The sequence below is a fragment of the Drosophila simulans genome, chromosome 2L (genome assembly GCF_016746395.2).
Source record: "Drosophila simulans strain w501 chromosome 2L, Prin_Dsim_3.1, whole genome shotgun sequence".
NCBI classification, from domain to species: domain Eukaryota; kingdom Metazoa; phylum Arthropoda; class Insecta; order Diptera; family Drosophilidae; genus Drosophila; species Drosophila simulans.
Window position 1 is genome coordinate 11,819,367 of NC_052520.2, and position 18,434 is coordinate 11,837,800.

Consider the following 18,434-nt stretch of genomic DNA (forward strand, 5'->3'; position numbering starts at 1 on the left):
AATTGTTTACCCTAATTTTGCTCGTGTTTATATTCCAGTTGCAGAATTAGTTCTGGAAAGCTAATAAAACGAATCCTTTGATGCTAAGCAGCTAACGTGCGGCAATGGAAAATCTAATAAATTAGGGAACAGACAAAACGACAAGTTCAAGACCGTGTGACCTTGCCTATCACAAATCGAACAACCAGATGGGTATTCCTCCTTTACCGAAACCTTCGGCCACTTGATAAATTTGAAAACTGTCAGTTTCGCCTGATAAAACCAGAATACTTCCACCAACTCACACTTTCCGGGAAGTTTATCGTATGCCACGCGCCAGTTGCCCTCGGGCCCAACTGTGGGGAAAAATAAGATTAAATTACATTTTGCACACAGTTGTGATTTTCATTAATTTAGTGCCACATAAACACACACTCACAGAGCAGTTGGAGCCAAAAAATCATATAGAAGAGAGAAACTTTTCAAAAAAAAATTCCAAATCAAATAACTTTGGCAACTTTCCTTTGTCATGGTATGGAGTGGGCCAGACCACAAACAAAAAACACAAAAAGTTTGCCAAAATAAGAAAGTTGCAGCTGCCTCTTAATTATACCTCACAGTCAACGCGAGCATATTTTTTATTTTTTTATTGTATGCTACATTTTAACTAAAATGGGATTTAAAAAAAAATTTTTTAAAACAAATTAACTTATGTTGGTTAAAGGAATAAAATTAAACTTCCTTCTTTTCCCCACTCACAAATGTTTGCCAACGCTGTTCATTTTGTTATTACGTATACGCAATGTATGCTTGAACAAAACCTAAAATTTGTTTGTTCTTAGCCTTGACATATTTTATTTGCCGAAAGAGCATTACCCAAAAGCACATGAAACCATAAAAAGTATTTGAGAATGGTAACCGAAAAAAAAAAACAAATTGCAAAAAACTCCTTTTTTACTGTGTTTTAGCGTAACAAAAGACAATGTAAGCGAAATGTTTGCATTCAAAACTTATCGATGGCGGTTATAAAACATTTGAAAGGTAAAAGTTACAACTTTTTTAACAGCATCGAAAGCAACTATACTTTTTTATTACTCCCTGCAGCTGCCGATAAGAGTTTTAATGCCAAATAATGGCAACTTAGTCAGTGCAGTTGCAAAATAGATCATGGGACAACATTTGACCGACTTTTAACTGCATTTTTAATGTCCATTTTGTATGCTTAGTTACAGCAAAGGATAGAAGATGGGTTTCTTTAAATAAAAGTACTTAAAAGGTTACACACAATATTTGTTTTTATTTTTTGTAACACATTTCCACTGCAGTAGAAAATGATTTTACTATTAAACACTATCAACTTTATTGTAGCTTGCAATGTTTAGGCAAAATGAAAATTTTGTAAAATCAAGCTTGGTATTAATATATAAAAATTAACATCTGTTTAATTATTTACCTAATCCGTGAATATCACAGTGAAGAACTTGTATTTATTAATGTTATTACGCTACAGCTCACACTTGCCTAGTTTACACAAATAGGTGATAATTGCTGGAATCAATTAAATATAATTGCTGGGACAACAATTACGCCTACCCGACTTAGATTTAATTATTAAAAGAAAACAGTATAAAAGGAAAGGCGGTACATAACTTGTTCAATTGTTTCAAATATGGATTCAAGAAGGCAAGTCCGAAGTGAAAATCTTTACAAAACCTATTGGCTATACTGGCGACTTCTGGGAGTCGAAGGCGATTATCCTTTCCGACGGCTAGTGGATTTTACAATCACGTCTTTCATTACGATTTTATTTCCCGTGCATCTTATACTGGGAATGTATAAAAAGCCGAAGATTCAAGTCTTCAGGAGTCTGCACTTCACATCGGAATGCATTTTCTGCACCTATAAGTTTTTCTGTTTTCGTTGGAAACTTAAAGAAATTAAGGCCATTGAAGGATTGCTCCAGGATCTGGATAATCGAGCGGAAAGTGAAGAGGAACGCAACTATTTTGACCAAAATCCAAGTCGTGTGGCTCGAATGCTCTCGAAAAGTTACTTGGTAGCTGCTATATCGGCTATAATCACTGCAACCGTAGCTGGTTTATTTAGTAGTGGTCGAAATTTAATGTATCTGGGTTGGTTTCCCTACGATTTTCAAGCAACCGCGCCAATCTATTGGATTAGCTTTTCCTATCAGGCGCTGGGCTCTAGTCTGTTGATTCTGGAAAATCTGGCCAACGATTCATATCCGCCGATCACATTTTGTGTGGTCTCTGGACATGTGAGACTATTGTTAATGCGTTTAAGTCGAATTGGTCACGATATAAGGATAACAAGATCGGAAAATACCAGAAAACTCATCGAGGGTATTCAGGATCACCGGAAACTAATGGAGTGAGATTAAAGATTTAAGAGCTTATAATTATTACTATTATTGATTAATCAAATGTATCTTTTCCAGGATAATACGTCAACTTCGCAGCACTTTACATCTTTCCCAACTGGGCCAGTTTCTTTCCAGTGGAATCAACATTTCCATAACACTCATCAACATCCTGTTCTTTGCGGAAAACAACTTTGCAATGCTTTATTATGCGGTGTTCTTTGCTGCGATGTTGATAGAACTATTTCCAAGTTGTTACTATGGAACTCTGATGACAATGGAGTTTGATAAGCTACCATACGCCATCTTCTCCAGCAACTGGCTTAAAATGGATAAAAGATACAATCGATCCTTGATAATACTGATGCAACTAACACTGGTTCCAGTGAATATAAAAGCAGGAGGAATTGTTGGCATCGATATGAGCGCATTTTTTGCCACAGTTCGAATGGCATATTCCTTTTACACTTTAGCCTTGTCATTTCGAGTATAGGAAAATAGAAATACAGCTGAATAATTTATTTTTCAATATGGTAGCATTTTTAAAAAACAATTACCTCAGTTTTAACAACACATGTCAAATGAATCGAAAATATTAACTAACCTGCTAAACCGCAAGCAACACATCAGCAAATACATAATTTATAACATGTCCATTTATTGTTCACAGACAACACCCAATTATCTAAATACAAATGTAGTTCTTTTGCACAGTTCCGTGATCAATAAAATATGATTAACCAAAGCAAAAATTTGTATTTACGCTGTCGGCCCCAAATTGTTAACTTCCCAGGCAGTTCTTACCCAGGAAAAGGTGTGAATTGGTCATAGCAAATTATAGGGTTATCAAACTCGCAGTAAATTGATGGGCGTAACGATGTAGGACTATAATTTAGCCTTTTAGAAAGCCTAGTATAAAAGAGGAAATGCCGCAGGACCTTTTCGATTGTTTCGAACATGGATTTAAAACCGCGAGTCATTCGAAGTGAAGATATCTACAGAACCTATTGGTTATATTGGCATCTTTTGGGCCTGGAAAGCAAATTCTTTCTGAATCGTTGTCTGGATTTGATGATTACAGTTTTCGTAACCATCTGGTATCCAATTCATCTGATTCTGGGACTGTTTATGGATAGATCTTTGGGAGATGTCTGCAAGGGTCTACCAATTACGGCAGCATGCTTTTTCGCCAGCTTTAAGTTTATTTGCTTTCGCATCAAGCTATCTGAGATTAAAGAAATCGAAATATTATTTAAAGAGCTGGATCAGCGAGCTTCGAGTCAAGAGGAAAGCGAGTTTTTCAATCAAAATACGAGACGTGAGGCGAATTTCATTTGGAAAAGTTTCATTGTGGCCTATGGACTATCGAATATCTCGGCTATAGCATCAGTTCTCTTCGCGGGTGGACATAAGCTATTATATCCCGCCTGGTTTCCATACGATGTGCAGGCCTCGGAACTAATATTTTGGCTTAGTGTAACGTATCAAATTACCGGAGTGAGTTTGGCCATACTTCAGAATCTGGCCAACGATTCCTATCCACCGATGACATTTTGCGTGGTTGCCGGTCATGTAAGACTTTTGGCGATGCGTTTGAGTAGAATTGGCCGAGGTCCAGAGGAAACAAAGTACTTAACCGGAAAGCAATTAATCGAAAGCATCGAGGATCACCGGAAACTAATGAAGTAATGTACATATAGAATGGTTTTAAATGATTATCGTAAAATGAAAAAGTTGTAGGAAAACCATTTTGTTTGTCGGATGTCACGGAAATCTATTTTCTTCAATTTACATTTGATATAAAATACTTCTTTGTAAATATTTATCCGTGTTTATTTTGTATCTTTATTATTTATTTTCAGAATAGTGGAGTTACTGCGCAGCACCATGAATATTTCGCAGCTCGGCCAGTTTATTTCAAGTGGTGTTAATATTTCCATAACTCTAGTAAACATTCTTTTCTTTGCGGATAATAATTTTGCTGTAACCTACTACGGAGTGTACTTCCTATCGATGGTGTTGGAGTTGTTCCCGTGCTGCTATTACGGCACCCTGATATCCGTGGAGATGAACCAGCTGACCTATGCGATTTACTCAAGTAACTGGATGAGTATGGATCGGAGTTACAGCCGCATCCTGCTGATATTTATGCAACTCACCCTGGCGGAAGTGAAGATCAAGGCCGGTGGGATGATTGGCATCGGGATGAACGCCTTCTTTGCTACCGTGCGATTGGCCTACTCCTTCTTCACTTTGGCCATGTCGCTGCGTTAATAAGTGGGCGACCAGCCAGCCAGGCGTTTGGCCCACAAATTTGCATATTCGCTTAATTTTAATTACCACTAATGGCGGCCATTAACGCGCGGCTCATGAAAATTGCATTGGCGGCGTTTAAATGCCATTTAGCGCGGATTATGCACCTGAATTTACACTCGAACAAGTAATAAATTATGTTAAAAATTGAAATAAGTGTTTACGTTGGTTGAAAATTATGAAAATGAGCGTCCAATAACTAAAGTTTCGTGTATAAAATGGATTTGTTGCCATACAGTACTTTAATTTAATAATAATTTTAAAAATGAGAAGCCTCTATTTTATGTTTAAATGTAATAAAACTATATGAATATATAAACATCTCCTTGCTTAAAGTGGTATCATTTCTCGCCGTGTATCCTCGACATCTGCATAAAAGCTCCAGTCTTACTGAGAAATGTGCATTAGGTGAACGATGTTCATTATCGACAGTCTTAGTTTTTATCGTCCATTTTGGATCTGCATGCGATTGCTGGTACCGACTTTCTTCAAGGATTCCTCGCGTCCTGTCCAGCTGTACGTGGTGTTGCTGCACATCCTGGTCACCTTGTGGTTTCCACTGCACCTGCTACTGCATCTTCTGCTACTTCCATCTACGGCTGACTTCTTCAAGAACCTGACCATGTCTCTGACTTGTGTGGCCTGCAGTCTGAAGCACGTGGCCCACTTGTACCACTTGCCGCAGATTGTGGAAATCGAATCACTGATCGAGCAGTTAGACACATTTATTGCCAGCGAACAGGAGCATCGCTACTATCAGGATCACGTGTATTGTCATGCTAGGCGCTTTACAAGATGTCTCTATATCAGCTTTGGCATGGTCTATGCGGTTTTCCTGTTCGGCGTCTTCGTTCAGGTCATTAGCGGAAAATGGGAACTTCTCTATCCAGCCTATTTCCCATTCGACTTGGAGAGCAATCGCCTTCTGGGCGCAGTGGCCTTGGGCTATCAGGTATTCAGCATGTTAGTTGAAGGCTTCCAGGCGCTGGGAAACGATACCTACACCCCACTGACATTATGCCTTCTGGCCGGACATATCCATTTGTGGTCCATACGCATGGGTCAACTGGGATACTTTGAGGAGGAGGCGGCGACGAATCATCAGCGGTTGCTGGAGTACATTGAGCAGCATAAACTCTTGGTGCGGTAAGCTCTGATTAACTAACTTATGAAAAGAAGATTATTCACTTTAACTGGTTAAAAAAACGATGCACTCAATGTGCAGATTCCACAACCTGGTGAGCCGGACCATCAGCGAAGTGCAACTGGTGCAGCTGGGCGGATGTGGCGCCACTCTGTGCATCATTGTCTCCTACATGCTCTTCTTTGTGGGCGACACCATCTCGCTGGTCTACTACTTGGTTTTCTTCGGAGTGGTCTGCGTGCAGCTCTTTCCCAGCTGCTATTTTGCCAGCGAAGTGGCCGAGGAGGTGGAACGGCTGCCATATGCGATCTTCTCCAGCAGATGGTACGATCAATCGAGGGACCATCGATTCGATTTGCTTATCTTTACACAATTAACACTGGGAAACCGGGGATGGGTCATCAAGGCAGGAGGTCTCATCGAGCTGAATTTGAATGCCTTTTTCGCCTTTTTGGCCCCGTCGCGATACGCAAATAAACAGTTTGCCACACGGAAAATCTGATGTTTCCAACGAACAACAATGGCACATTAAAGTTAAATGAATTGTTTACGTATACACAATTTCGATTCTGATTTCTGTTTGTATATTTTGTTGCTGTAATCCTTGCATAAATCTCAATGGAATCAGACTGCTTTGTGTTGCTGTAATTAAAATAAAAAATTGTACGCCAATCAATAAAAAAGTATAAAAGAAGTGCATGTAAGTTGTATTTTTTCATAGTCTGCAAATTGCCCTTGAAATTGTTTTATTATCACTTTGAATTCATAGCCTTTTTGGTTTTGGGTAAATGGCAAATATCTCCCATTTGGTTTGTCGTATCGTATTTTTATTATTTTTTCTGTTTATTAACTTTTGACGAGAGACCCAGAATTTTTCATTTAGGGCCATTTTGGGGCACCCACAAGTGTGTACGTGATGCAAACACATTTTCGGTTGCTTTGCCTTTTTTATCCGATGAATTTAATCAAACTTGAAAGCCTCTGCGAATCGATGCTCAATTTTTAAGCACCCGGAGCTCACACGCACATTATATGACTGATTTTTAATTAAAACTCTTACCAAGCGGGAATAATTGAATTCTGAAATGTTTCCACTGCATTAAGTTTCGCTGTTTCTTGATGGCAAATTATTGGGCATACCCTAGAACTTAAAGTATAATCGCGAATGGGTTTTGAAAAATACTCAAACTAGACCTTCAAATTTCTTAAATTATATATAATAATAAGTACAACTGTAATAACTAATCTTCAATTCTTTACGACTTAAATTTTTGATACGTGACCTGTTAAATTTGAAGATGCACTTTTTTTTGGTCAACACGCAATGGAAAGTTGTGTATCTCACTTGACTTATTTATTTATTTATTATTATATTTTTAAATAAAGCATCCGCGAATAAGTTTAAGTGAATCGACGTGGATGCTGTGAAGATGAATCGTGATAGCATCTCGAAACTGGAAACCCCTTGCAACGTGAACATGCCGCCGTGGAAATGAGAAATATATTTAAAAATATTTCAGTGGACGGCGAGCCTTTTGCTCGAAATGCAAATGAGGAAAAGCCCTTGGCGTTGCATGCCGGAAAAGTGCGATGGACAACGGACTGCATAAGTGTACAGGAAAGCGGCGCCGGACAAACGTTGGCGCACACTTGTCCAAGGACTCGTGGCAAGAAGGAGTGGGATGTGGCCAAGGACACGCAGCGCAACGCTACCGCGGCAATTTATTGATGCCAACGCAACGATGAGTGTGCGAACAAATTGCCTGAAGTGATGTCAATGGTACACTGAGCTTCAAGTTTTAGAAGCTTTATTTAAATATTGAAAATGTACTATTCAAAATTAATTTAGAATTGCATCATTTTCTTAGCTATATGTAATGACTTGTTATTTTGTTTGTCCTGCTGGTAACCAAGGCATAGTGATCTGCTCAAAACGCACATTTCTCTCAGTGCAGCGTGAGAGGTGTGATAAGGGGTTGTGTCGGTAAAATTTGTCGCCAACAGATGGCGCTATCTGTCGAACGCATAGCGCCCAAGCAACCATTAAAATATCCCCCCAGCAACACTTTGCGTCATTATTGAAAGCAATTTCCCACGGGAAATAGAAAATCGAAAAACAAAACCGAATCGAGTAAGAATGCGAAAAAATGAAATGGAATGAAATAAAATAGAATCACACAGAGGACAGTAGAAAATGCGACAAATGTGGGGGCTCAAGCCGCAGCTTAGAGGCCGATGCGCGAATATTGCGCATACGCCACCCCAGGGAGCAGCACTCAAAATACAGTCCACACCATCTAGGGGCCCAACCATTCGAGTCACCCATTTAGACCCATCCATAGAGTTGGGAGCCACAGCAGGCCCAATTGCTGGAGGTGATTTAACTTTTTCTGCCTGCCATTCATTTCCTTTTCAATAGCACAAAAGCACACAGACACCGAGCGGCGAGAGATGGCAGAAATATTGTTGGCATACTTTTTCAAGTGTTTCCTGCCTTCCTGCATGTTGTCCTTGCTCCTCTCTCCTGGCTCCTGGCTGATGGCGACTGGCTCCTTTCGCCGCACTCCTGGCTCTGCTGTTTATTTTAACTTTTGGTATTTTGTGCGCGAACCGGGGGAATTTCGCCTGCCTGAAATAGGAAAGTAAAACAAAAAGCGGTTAAACAAAAATATGAAAAATAAATTGAAACACTCAACCGAACCCCGGCTTTCTGTCTAAAAAGTCCCCGTTGAGGCTTCCACTCAATCAGAGTCCTGGCATTGGTGGCATCAGACCGAAAAGCCGTGCACCTCCTGTACATAAAAGTAGATCTGAGATCTGGTCACGAGTCCTCCCACCACAGATTGAATTGCCTTCTCTGGCCGAAAAACGCAATTTGATTGCCAAACCCAACGGAATTCGGAATGGGGATGCAGAACTAAGGCAATCACACTTTTCGTTGCATTTTGCTTTGCTTTTGGGTGTTGCATATTCCACCAAAGTCAACAGAATGCCATTACACTCAGTTAATATATGCAGTTCTTTATTTTAATGAAGGCAGATAACATCTTACACAACAGCATTGATGTTAAAGTTAACTAGTAATTTTAAAGCTAAATAAATATATAATATAGAAAATGCACAGCAATGCAACTGATCACTAGTTTTAATTTATAAAATTTCCTCTATAAAATATTTTTCGTTTGCATTTAATTGCAATACAATTTAATTGAAACAAACAAAACCAAACCAGCAGATACACAAGAAACTTAATTGAAATTACGGTGGCAATTGCATGTGATTTTTAATGAACGCTAATACAGTGAATGTGTCGACTCTAATTGCCTTTTGGCAGTTGCAAATGGTGAGAAATTGTTGAGCGCATTTTCTGTATCGAATGAAAAAGTGAAAAATGATTAATTACCCCCCGGCAAATTGGCCCGACGTACTCGGCGCAGGGATAGGGATTTTCCATGTACAACTGCATTGCGATTCGTGTCGGAATTGGCAAAACTATTTTCCCATTCCACACGGCCAACTCAATTACAACGTGGCCGACTGTCGGCTGTTGGGCATTCAATTTTCCCCCCGTCCAGCGAGAAAAACAAGCGGAAAACGCGCATCAAAGACAAACAGAGCTGGCGATGTGTGGGGCAGGGGTAGGGAAAACTGGGGTGTTGCTAAGGGGGGTGGTTGGGGTTGGGTGTTTGGAAAAAGTGTCCAACATGTTGGACAACCGAACTGGCGGCGCCTAAAACTATGCTCCACGGCATGAATAACAGAGCGGATCAGGTCTTTAGCTTTTTGCGCTGTTTCTGCACTGCGAAAAAATATAGAATCTCTCACTACGCAAGGGGATTTTGGGATTAAGTTATTGAATTTTTTAGAAAGCTGTAAGTTAACTTATTAAAAACATAATTTTTAAGTAATATGTATATATTTTTTAGACAATTTAGTTTCCTTTCTTTCTTTTCCCTGTGCAGTGCCAATTCTGCTCTTACTCTTGTATTTTAGTCATGCATGACAATTTTTTCCAGCCAGTTGCCTGTGCTTTTTTGCTTTTGGGTTTTCCTTTGGCTCGGCTCCTGTTATTGTTGGGGCCCCTTTGTTTGGATCACGTTGGAGATTTCTTTTTGTTTACGAACGCACTGACACAGATGTTCTGGGTTGATGTTTTGGCCCCACTTTTGTTTTTGCAGCTGATAAAGTTAGTACGCATCCCAAAGCCGACTTATTAATGTGTCCAACTCATATATGAGTGTCTCATAAAAGATTACTTTAAGGTCGAGCACATTAATCGCTGGGTATAGATTTTACTGATAGCTGCTGACACACTATTTGTCAGTTTATATTGATGTTGTAAAGCAAACCATCGAATAATCAGTACTGAGTCATTGACTCTTTGTCTAAGTTACAATCAGTTACTATTTGTGGCCACTGTCTTGCTTTTCCTGATTCTAGTTACTATTATCTTATAACTCAGTCTATACAACTAAATAATAGGTATTCAAGTTATTCATAAAACTAAAAAGCATTCAATAATTACAAGGGAGTAAAAAGGTATTTAAGTGAAAACAAAATAAGAACAATCTATAGAAATTTACAATTACCACTCTTAATCAAATCCAAATTGGAAAACATACAGAGCTGTGTAATTCCCTACATCAAATCATAAATCAATCGCCTGGATTGCGTGAATCAAGGAAGCCCCCCAAAAACCCACATCCGTTGACCAGATATATGCACTTCCTACAAACTATCTACGCAAAAGACAACAAATGAGCCACAGCTCTTGTTACTACGCATGATGATGAAAAACCTGTCGGATAATGATGAATCCGAGATAATCGATAAAGTGTGCCTGGTTACAGGGGAAGTCCATTAAGGTGACCGTTCCAGCCTGGAGCCTCTTTTACTTACTTGTGGTCAGCTATCGAATTTCCCCCTTTTTTTTTGCCTCCTATGCCAACGCCTGGTTTCTAATTTTTTTGTGGAGCATTTTGCAATCGGATCTCATTCGGATGGAGGAGGGATTACAAAATTTCAAATTCATGAGACCGAAGCGCCACAAAGACAGGCCTATTTCCAATTTCCGTACGCAATGTTTGCTGGCCGTTTTCATAAGCGTCAACCGATTTGCCGCCCGGTTTTGGCCCAGTGGGTGACAATTTCGTACTGCAATGGCTCAAAAGTGAATGCTGCAGTGCAGCTCCAATTAATCTGCATCTGTATCTGTGTATCAGTGCCTCGGGAAGGTCATTTGTAACCTTAACTAAACAAATTTGAAAGCTGGTGGCCGGCATATCAGGTGTGGTCTGGTTCTGGCGATGGCCCTTTTATGCCCTGTCGTTATAAAATGGCCAGTGGGCGTTGGTGGTGGCATCAGTTCGCCATCGGCAGCAAACGGGAAACAGCAGCAGTAGCCAAACAAATAACCAGCAGCCAACTAGTCGTATACTTAACGTCAGCAGCCATGAAACGGGTAAGTTTTCCGTCAACCGCTGCCGGCCATAAATATTCGTTGTTGTTCTGCCGCCATGTAAATCCGGCAAAGTGGAAGTTGGGGCCATAAATCAGGATAATCAAAAATACAAAACGATAAGGGCCATAGCGTTTTAGGCCAATTTAAAAGCCCAGAGATGTGGCATAAGCCAAATGGAAATCAACTGCGCTTGGTTGGGGATAAAAACCAGTATAAAAACGATAGGATAATATATTATGTTTTGCATATATTTGGATAATAATTTTTCCTGCCATTTTTAACTCAATAATTTTTCGTTCATTGTGAAAAAAGAGAAAAAAAAAATTGAGTAAATGAAAATTTAACTAAAATATTTTCTAAAATGCAAAAGTCATTTAATAAGTTATTAAATCTGTCACGGAGTTAATGATACTAAAATTTAAAACATTCAAGATTATTTGCTATTTCAATGTGGAAAGTGAATTATTTATCCACCAACAGCTATCAGTGTATTTTATACTATTGTTCCCGACAACTGAGCTTATTCTTTTTGTAAACTTGACAGCCAATAGAGTCAGACAAGCCAACAAATCCCAACAACTTTTTGTTCAGAATCGCCTGTTGTCGTTTTTAATTTATGACCCTCGCAACTAACAAATAAAAAGGGAAAGCCATTGTGGAATGACAAATTGATGAGGCCAATGGGTGATTTATACCGGATAACTATTTAATTCGAATCCTGTGCGAATCCTTTCCAATTCCAGACATACTTGTTGCTCTGCCTGAGTCTCCTCACCTGCAATGTGGCCAACTCGGCATACCTGCGTCCCATCGATCTTAGCCAGCTCGCCAAGTCCTCCAACCTTCAGCAGCAACAGCAGCTGCGTGGGGATCTGAACCGAGATGATAACAACGATGACGATGATGCCACCACCTTGGCACCCAATTCCAACGAGGATTACGACAGTCGTCCCCAGTACAGTTTTGCCTACGATGTGAGGGACTCACTGACCGGCGATGACAAGCGGCAGGAGGAGAAGCGCGATGGCGACCTGGTGAAGGGTCAGTACTCCCTGATCGAACCCGATGGCACCCGTCGCATTGTGGAGTACACGGCCGATGATGTGAGTGGCTTCAATGCCATTGTGTCCAAGCAGCGTCTGGATGAGCAGCAGCAGCAGCAGCAAAGGCTCTCCGCCTCCACTTCGTCCCGTTTCAACAGCCTCGAGGAACTGCAGACCCGTCTCACCGCCCAGGCCATTGCGGAAGCCCGATCTCTGGTGGAAGCCCAACAGGCCAGCCAACTCCAGCTGGAGGCGCAGAATCGTCGGGAATCTGAGAATCAGGCTCGCAACCAGGCCCAACAGCTCATGGAGCAGTTCCAACAGCAGGTGCAACAGCAGGAGCAGCAGCGTCTGCAGCAAGAGCAGCAATTGAGGGATCTGCAGCGCCTCCAGGAGCAGCGGGATCGCGAGGAGCGTGATCGTGAGCAGCGGGAGCGGGAGCAGCGTGAGCGGGAACAGCGTGAGCGCCAGCAGCGGGAACAGGAACTCCGGGAACGGGAGCTGCGCGAGCGTGAACTCCGTGATCGTGAACTCCGGGATCGGGAACAGCGGGATCGGGAGCAGCGTGACCGCGAGGATCGCCGGCAGCAAGCGGATCGTCGTCAGAGTCAGAACCAGCGATTGCTCGACCAGCAGACCCTACTCCTAGCCCAAAGCCTGCCCAGCATTCAGGCCACCGTGGTCTCCCATCCACCCACTTTGCTCGCCTCCCGCCTGCCCGGCAGCACCACCACCAGCTCCTCGAGAACTACCACTCTGCTGACCAGGGAACGCGATCTTGAGGCCTGGCGCCAGTTGCCCAATGCTCGCATCACCATCGATCGCAGCTCCCAGCCGCTGATCCTTAGTCAGCCATCCAGTGCCACCGTTCAGGCTCAACTGATCAGTTCGCCACTGCTTTTGGAGTCTGGAAACCTTAACGGATTGATAACCACCCGGCTGAATGGCAATGCTGCACGAGCTGGAGCCGCCTTGAGTTGGTCCAATGGACGCCGCCTGCTGAACAACGATCTCTGGCAGCTGGACAGACTGGATGACCGTGCAGATAGTCGGCGGGAGAGCGAGGAGTTGCGTTCCAACAGCGCCGAACGTCGCTCCAAGAACTGGTAAATACTCCAGAAAAGCGAGATGACTCAACCCAATCTTCAACTGAACTCATACGAAACTCCAACCAGCGACCTCAGCGATCTGCCAACCGGACCACGAATATGTTTAGACTATAAGTTCTAGATCGAATCTAGAATCGGGGATTTTGGTAATTCTCTCAGCTTTTCGTCCCATCTAATGCATACAGCAAACTCTGCCAAGAATTTAACCCCAGCTCTAACGCTTTCCGTTCCGCTAACTTTAGTCCTAAGTTTAATTGTTTTTGTGTTACTCTATTAGTTAGTCAACTGCATCAATGTGAAAATGTAAAAAAAAATAAACCAGATTATTCAAGGAAGGCTGCTAGACTTCAACGAAGTCGGCATGCTCTTTTGCAAAACTTAATTCGTGTCAACTTGCCAATTAAGTCCGGCTAACTTACCAGCACCAGATTTGAGCGTCGTCCACAGGTGGTAAAAGGATTTTTCGTTTTGGCTCTTGCACTCCTTCTGACCAACTAACCAAAGCCAGTTGACCCTAATCGCCTTTCATGGACTCTGACACTTTGGTCATGGATGCTGCACTTTCACACACGAGTTTCGCCCCTCTCCCACTTTCCTGCCCCACAATTCAACCTTCATGGACACGTGTGCACGCAACTTGGCCATAAACCCTGGAGCCAAGTTTCCTTGGGACAGTCAGCGGAATGGCTACAAATTTTTTAATAATAAACAGCGGGGAGGGAATGCTGAAAGTTTTCTGCTCCATTCCATAAAGTTTGTCTCGTGTACACTTAAAAATAAAGTTGCACTCGAGTGTTTGACTTGGGAAGGGAGGAAAGGTTAGCTTTGCTGTGGCTGTTAGGATGCCAAGGCAATAACAAAGTGGCAAAAGGTAATGAAAACCAGTCGGAGGCGAATGAAAATTGTGGTCGGGTGAAAACCACATCGATTGGGAGATTGCGGGAAATACTTAGTAAATTCCCAAGCTTAACTTTGTACACATTTTGATTTAAGTTCTAAGGTGTTAATAAATCTGATTAAGCAACCATTTATTTTTAATGGGGAAATCTAGTGTATTCATTGAAATAAAAACGTTGCTTCTATTTGACAGCTTTTAAGTCCTTTTGAAGCCCAAGATTAGAAGGCAGATATAAATAAATTTCACTATTTTCACCAGTTTCTTATCAAACCAAATAAATACGCTTAATACTGATTTTTGGAATTAAATCTCGTATACAACGTGCTAAGCTTTAAAGTAATGACAAGCTGCACAACTTTAGCGCCTCAGCGACATCGGTTAACGTCAAAATTTGGTAAATTAAATAAAAAGCCCCTGGTGAAGTGACATGGTGAGCTACTTGCAGCTGTTGTGCATGACGCAAGTGAGTCCTCGCCAGGAAATCACTTAAAAGTTCATCAAAAGCGCAGCCCGACTGGTTGCCTTAAGCCCTTCGGCTTGACAATGGGCTTGACATGGGCAGAAGGAAGAGCGGGAAAAGAAAAACAAGTGCTAAAGAACTGGAAAACAGTTTGCCTGCGCTGCGAATGTCAAGTCTGTGGCACACAAATAAAGTAGCACAAAAAAACCGATTTCGAGCTCAGAGCTCAAAAAACGAGAAAAAAACATAGCTAGTAAGTGAACCCTCTTGACTTTTGGACATCACCCCAAAAAACCTCTACTACTTCCTGTCTCCGTTTCCAGGAAAAATGTTGACCACAATCAGAGGCAGCGCAAAGAAACTAGCCAACTGGCCACTGACCCATTTTCGCAGATTCCCGACATTGATTAAATCCTACGCAAGTCCCGAAGAAAAATTTGAACAAAAAGCTGAGGAAGTGGACGGTGTGTCCAATATGAAGCTACCCTACTTTATAAGCCCAAAATGTGTTCAAAATCAGGATCAACTGGTTGATGGGCAGACGAAAATGTTCACATACAACTATCACCCGTTTTCGATTTACGACTTAAATGAAGCTACTCTTCGCGCCAAACAATCCGCAGATGAATACTCAAAAAGAATTGATGAGTTGCAAAAGCGAAAGATTGAATATGTAAGCAAGTAGTTGGTGACAATAATTTCATTAATAAATAAGCCATGATATCATACAAAGACGATTTATTTATATACTTACTTTTAAAGCTAGGAATATTCAAAATATTAATGTTCACAGAAAACAAGTGAAAATAATTTCAAATAAATAAACTCACCGCAGCGTAGTAAGGCAAACAGCTAAACTCACCATTTTGGTTGGTTTCTATGCTAAGCGCTTTGTAGGCTCGAACCAAAACAGTTTGACAGCCACTGAATTTCAAACCAACTCTTTCCGTTCTTTTTGCCTTGAGTTTTTAACTTCAACTTGCAATTTGAATTGTTAATAAATTTGTATCAGAAATTCGCATAAAATCAATCAACACGCAACGAGATCTGTGGAAGGGGGTGGCATAACGGAAACTCGAATCGGGAACGGGGTTGCTGCACAAATTCAGGGACAAACCCAACCAGCGGAGAATTACCAAAACAAAAACCGATCTTTGGATTCTGATTTAGGGATATCTACGTAGATCCGCCTTCGAGGTCGTCACACATTGACGCAATACGAGAGCTGAGCTATCAGTGATATCAGAGATCTTTGGAACTGAGAACAACCGGGTATCTGTTTTGCATTGTGAGATCTATGAACCGATATCAAGAGTCATTGCCATCACGTGTACGCCGCTTACTAATTAGCACTAGGAAATTCCCCGAAGCTCCGGAGAGAGCGAGTATCTGAATAACAGAGAGAACTACTATCTGAGTATCTGGTTCTAAGGGCTTCTCTGTCTCGTTTCAGATATTACTTAATTGCCAGGTAATCGAAATCAGAGTATGCTTCCTATTAATTGGGGGTTTTATTCTAGATATTGGTTCTTCACAAGATTCCGTTGTAATGAAATAATTATTATTTTATTTTGAATTTGTACAACTAATATATATCAGTAACCCCTTTTGTGTGTGATTCCTACTAATTGGCAGGTGATTCACAAGATGTACTTACATATTCATATGCTAGGTAATAGCGAGTAAAAGCGGGCTTTGATTTAAGCAGATTTTTTTATATAATGCAAGTTGATTTTTAAATAAAGTAAAAAATAAAGTAAAATATTTTAATTTTGCAACATTTTATTCTGGCCAAATTTCTATATTCTTTATATATAAGAACCATTTAACTATTTAATCCAAAAGCAGAAACAGTTGGTATTAACAATTAAATAGTACAATTTCGCATATAATTCGCAACGAATTTTGTTTCCAACTTTAGGACATAATTATACCGCATGCTAGTGGGAAATACATACATAAAAAAAAAAATAAGAAAACCTCTGAGCCGCCAAAAGCTGTTGGGCACACGATGCGCCTCGTTTTGCAGGCATTTAAGCTGAAAATTGCTGCTAAAATATTTGCACACTCCACAAGCTGCAGCTTAATGTTGTTGCTGTTGTTGTTGTGCTTGTTGTTGCTGGTTGATGTTTCGCTATTGTTGTTGTAGTTGCTGTTTTTGTAGCTCTTGGCCAGCTGCATTGATGCGTCGCCAAATGTTTACCCTAAGCCTATAACTGCAGTCAGCTCGCCGGCTGGCCTTCTCTTTCCCACATAGGTGAATGGCTACACTGAGGGAAAAAAGAGCTGCAGATTATGCAATGAAGTGGAAGAAATCCTTAACAGAGTTTTATAGAAAACCATTTGTACATAAGCGATTGTACGACAGATGGTATTTAAAACTACTTTTATATCATTGAAAGGATTCTTTATTTTTCGCTATGTAAGCTATTGCTCTCGCCTGCGATCTATGCCTGGCATACAAAATGCATCTAATTTTGGGCCTAACGACAACTTGTCGCTTGTCATGGCCTCCTGGCCCGAGTCGCGTTGCTGCGGCTGTGGCGGCTGTTATTGTTGTTGATGCCGCTGCCTCATCATCATTTGCAACTGCTGGCAGCAACGGAGCAAAAATCCGCAGCAGCTGCCTCACTTGGGGATCAACTTGAGCAGATCGCCGCGCTTTATTTGTGCAGCTTTTAGCTGCGCCTCGTAATCGCAGCTCATAGATCAAAACAGGCGAGCGCAACGCGTGCTAGCTGCCTCTCTTTCTGACTGCACGGCGAGAAAAATCGGAGCACCTAGGAAAACATTTATAATATGATAAAATATAGCTCAAGTTCTTTGTCAACTTTTGATAGGTATAAACAGAAAATGCTATATTTTGGGCAAAATAAACAAATTAAAACAGTCTGCTAAAAAGATGTATACATTCCAATAATTAAGATCTAAAAATCGAAATAAGATGTTGGAACCACACAATTGGTGATTATCTTTAGCTTAGCAGTCCATCCACCTATGTTTATCTTTCGATGTTTAAGTCCACTGCTTTATCTTAGATCTTTTTGTGCTGTGCGGCAATTTTGCATAACATGGTCAGCGACTTCTTTTGTTTATGTGAACCAAGTCCAGTTCTCATCAAGTTTAGGATCAAGGAAGTGGGAAAGAGACGAAACGCATTCCGACGCACAGCTGCTGTCTCTGTTGCCCACCCACGCCAAAAAAAGTTTTCCCACTGACCGAAATGACAGGAACTGCAATTCCCACAGTCGGCATTTTCCATTTTCCAGCCAAATTCCGATTCCGGCACACTCAAATTAGCCATCTCATTTTCGCTCTGATTAAAGGTAATTTTCAAATTTTCCCAACAACCCTGCGACACCAGCAACAACAACTTACCACAGTGATGCGAAGGATTCAGGTACAAATCGTAACTTTAGGTACAGCTTGTAGTCCCACCGTATAAAACGACTAAGAATAAGATCAGCTCCAATGCATATTTTTTATTATTCATCAATTGGTGGATTATAATTATTATTTAAAGTTGAGTTGAGCTTTACATAGTCTTGAACTATTTTCTAAGATTTTTATTGGCTAATTAGTATGCAAATTAGGAAGCATGTGTGTGTAACTTCTAAAAATGGCTATCGTCAGAACAGTAAAAAAAA

At 41.0% G+C, this 18,434-nt stretch overlaps 5 protein-coding genes across 5 annotated transcripts; all 5 read left to right on the forward strand.

The window, feature by feature from the left end:
• The first annotated feature begins 1,625 nt into the window (after positions 1–1,625).
• Positions 1,626–2,972, forward strand: LOC6732022 (odorant receptor 33a). Its single transcript, XM_002079119.4, has 2 exons — positions 1,626–2,370; positions 2,438–2,972. Exons 1-2 carry the CDS (start codon positions 1,649–1,651, stop codon positions 2,850–2,852), a joined length of 1,137 nt encoding a protein of 378 aa, XP_002079155.1. The 5' UTR covers positions 1,626–1,648; the 3' UTR covers positions 2,853–2,972.
• Positions 2,973–3,235: 263 nt separating this feature from the next.
• Positions 3,236–4,633, forward strand: LOC6732023 (odorant receptor 33b). The gene is made up of 2 exons (XM_002079120.3): positions 3,236–4,044; positions 4,222–4,633. The coding sequence occupies exons 1-2, from the start codon at positions 3,317–3,319 to the stop codon at positions 4,631–4,633; spliced, it is 1,140 nt and encodes a 379-aa protein (XP_002079156.1). The 5' UTR covers positions 3,236–3,316.
• Positions 4,634–4,903: 270 nt separating this feature from the next.
• LOC6732024 (odorant receptor 33c) lies at positions 4,904–6,437 on the forward strand. The gene is made up of 2 exons (XM_016180017.3): positions 4,904–5,818; positions 5,898–6,437. The coding sequence occupies exons 1-2, from the start codon at positions 5,088–5,090 to the stop codon at positions 6,316–6,318; spliced, it is 1,152 nt and encodes a 383-aa protein (XP_016024722.1). The 5' UTR covers positions 4,904–5,087; the 3' UTR covers positions 6,319–6,437.
• Positions 6,438–11,164: 4,727 nt separating this feature from the next.
• Positions 11,165–13,811, forward strand: LOC6732025 (bromodomain-containing protein DDB_G0280777). The gene is made up of 2 exons (XM_039292748.2): positions 11,165–11,277; positions 12,021–13,811. The coding sequence occupies exons 1-2, from the start codon at positions 11,269–11,271 to the stop codon at positions 13,428–13,430; spliced, it is 1,419 nt and encodes a 472-aa protein (XP_039148682.1). The 5' UTR covers positions 11,165–11,268; the 3' UTR covers positions 13,431–13,811.
• Positions 13,812–14,921: 1,110 nt separating this feature from the next.
• On the forward strand, positions 14,922–15,519 carry LOC6732026. Its single transcript, XM_016180019.3, has 2 exons — positions 14,922–15,040; positions 15,111–15,519. The coding sequence occupies exon 2, from the start codon at positions 15,116–15,118 to the stop codon at positions 15,470–15,472; it is 357 nt and encodes a 118-aa protein (XP_016024724.1). The 5' UTR covers positions 14,922–15,040; positions 15,111–15,115; the 3' UTR covers positions 15,473–15,519.
• Positions 15,520–18,434: the final 2,915 nt, after the last annotated feature.

Coding starts and splice junctions, on each gene's coding strand:
- LOC6732022 (XM_002079119.4), top strand. CDS start 1,649: ATGGATTCAAGAAGGCAAGTCCGAAGTGAAAATCTTTACAAAACCTAT. Junction 2,371..2,437: donor GATCACCGGAAACTAATGGA/GTGAGATTAAAG, acceptor TATCTTTTCCAG/GATAATACGTCAACTTCGCA.
- LOC6732023 (XM_002079120.3), top strand. CDS start 3,317: ATGGATTTAAAACCGCGAGTCATTCGAAGTGAAGATATCTACAGAACC. Junction 4,045..4,221: donor GATCACCGGAAACTAATGAA/GTAATGTACATA, acceptor ATTTATTTTCAG/AATAGTGGAGTTACTGCGCA.
- LOC6732024 (XM_016180017.3), top strand. CDS start 5,088: ATGTTCATTATCGACAGTCTTAGTTTTTATCGTCCATTTTGGATCTGC. Junction 5,819..5,897: donor CAGCATAAACTCTTGGTGCG/GTAAGCTCTGAT, acceptor CTCAATGTGCAG/ATTCCACAACCTGGTGAGCC.
- LOC6732026 (XM_016180019.3), top strand. CDS start 15,116: ATGTTGACCACAATCAGAGGCAGCGCAAAGAAACTAGCCAACTGGCCA.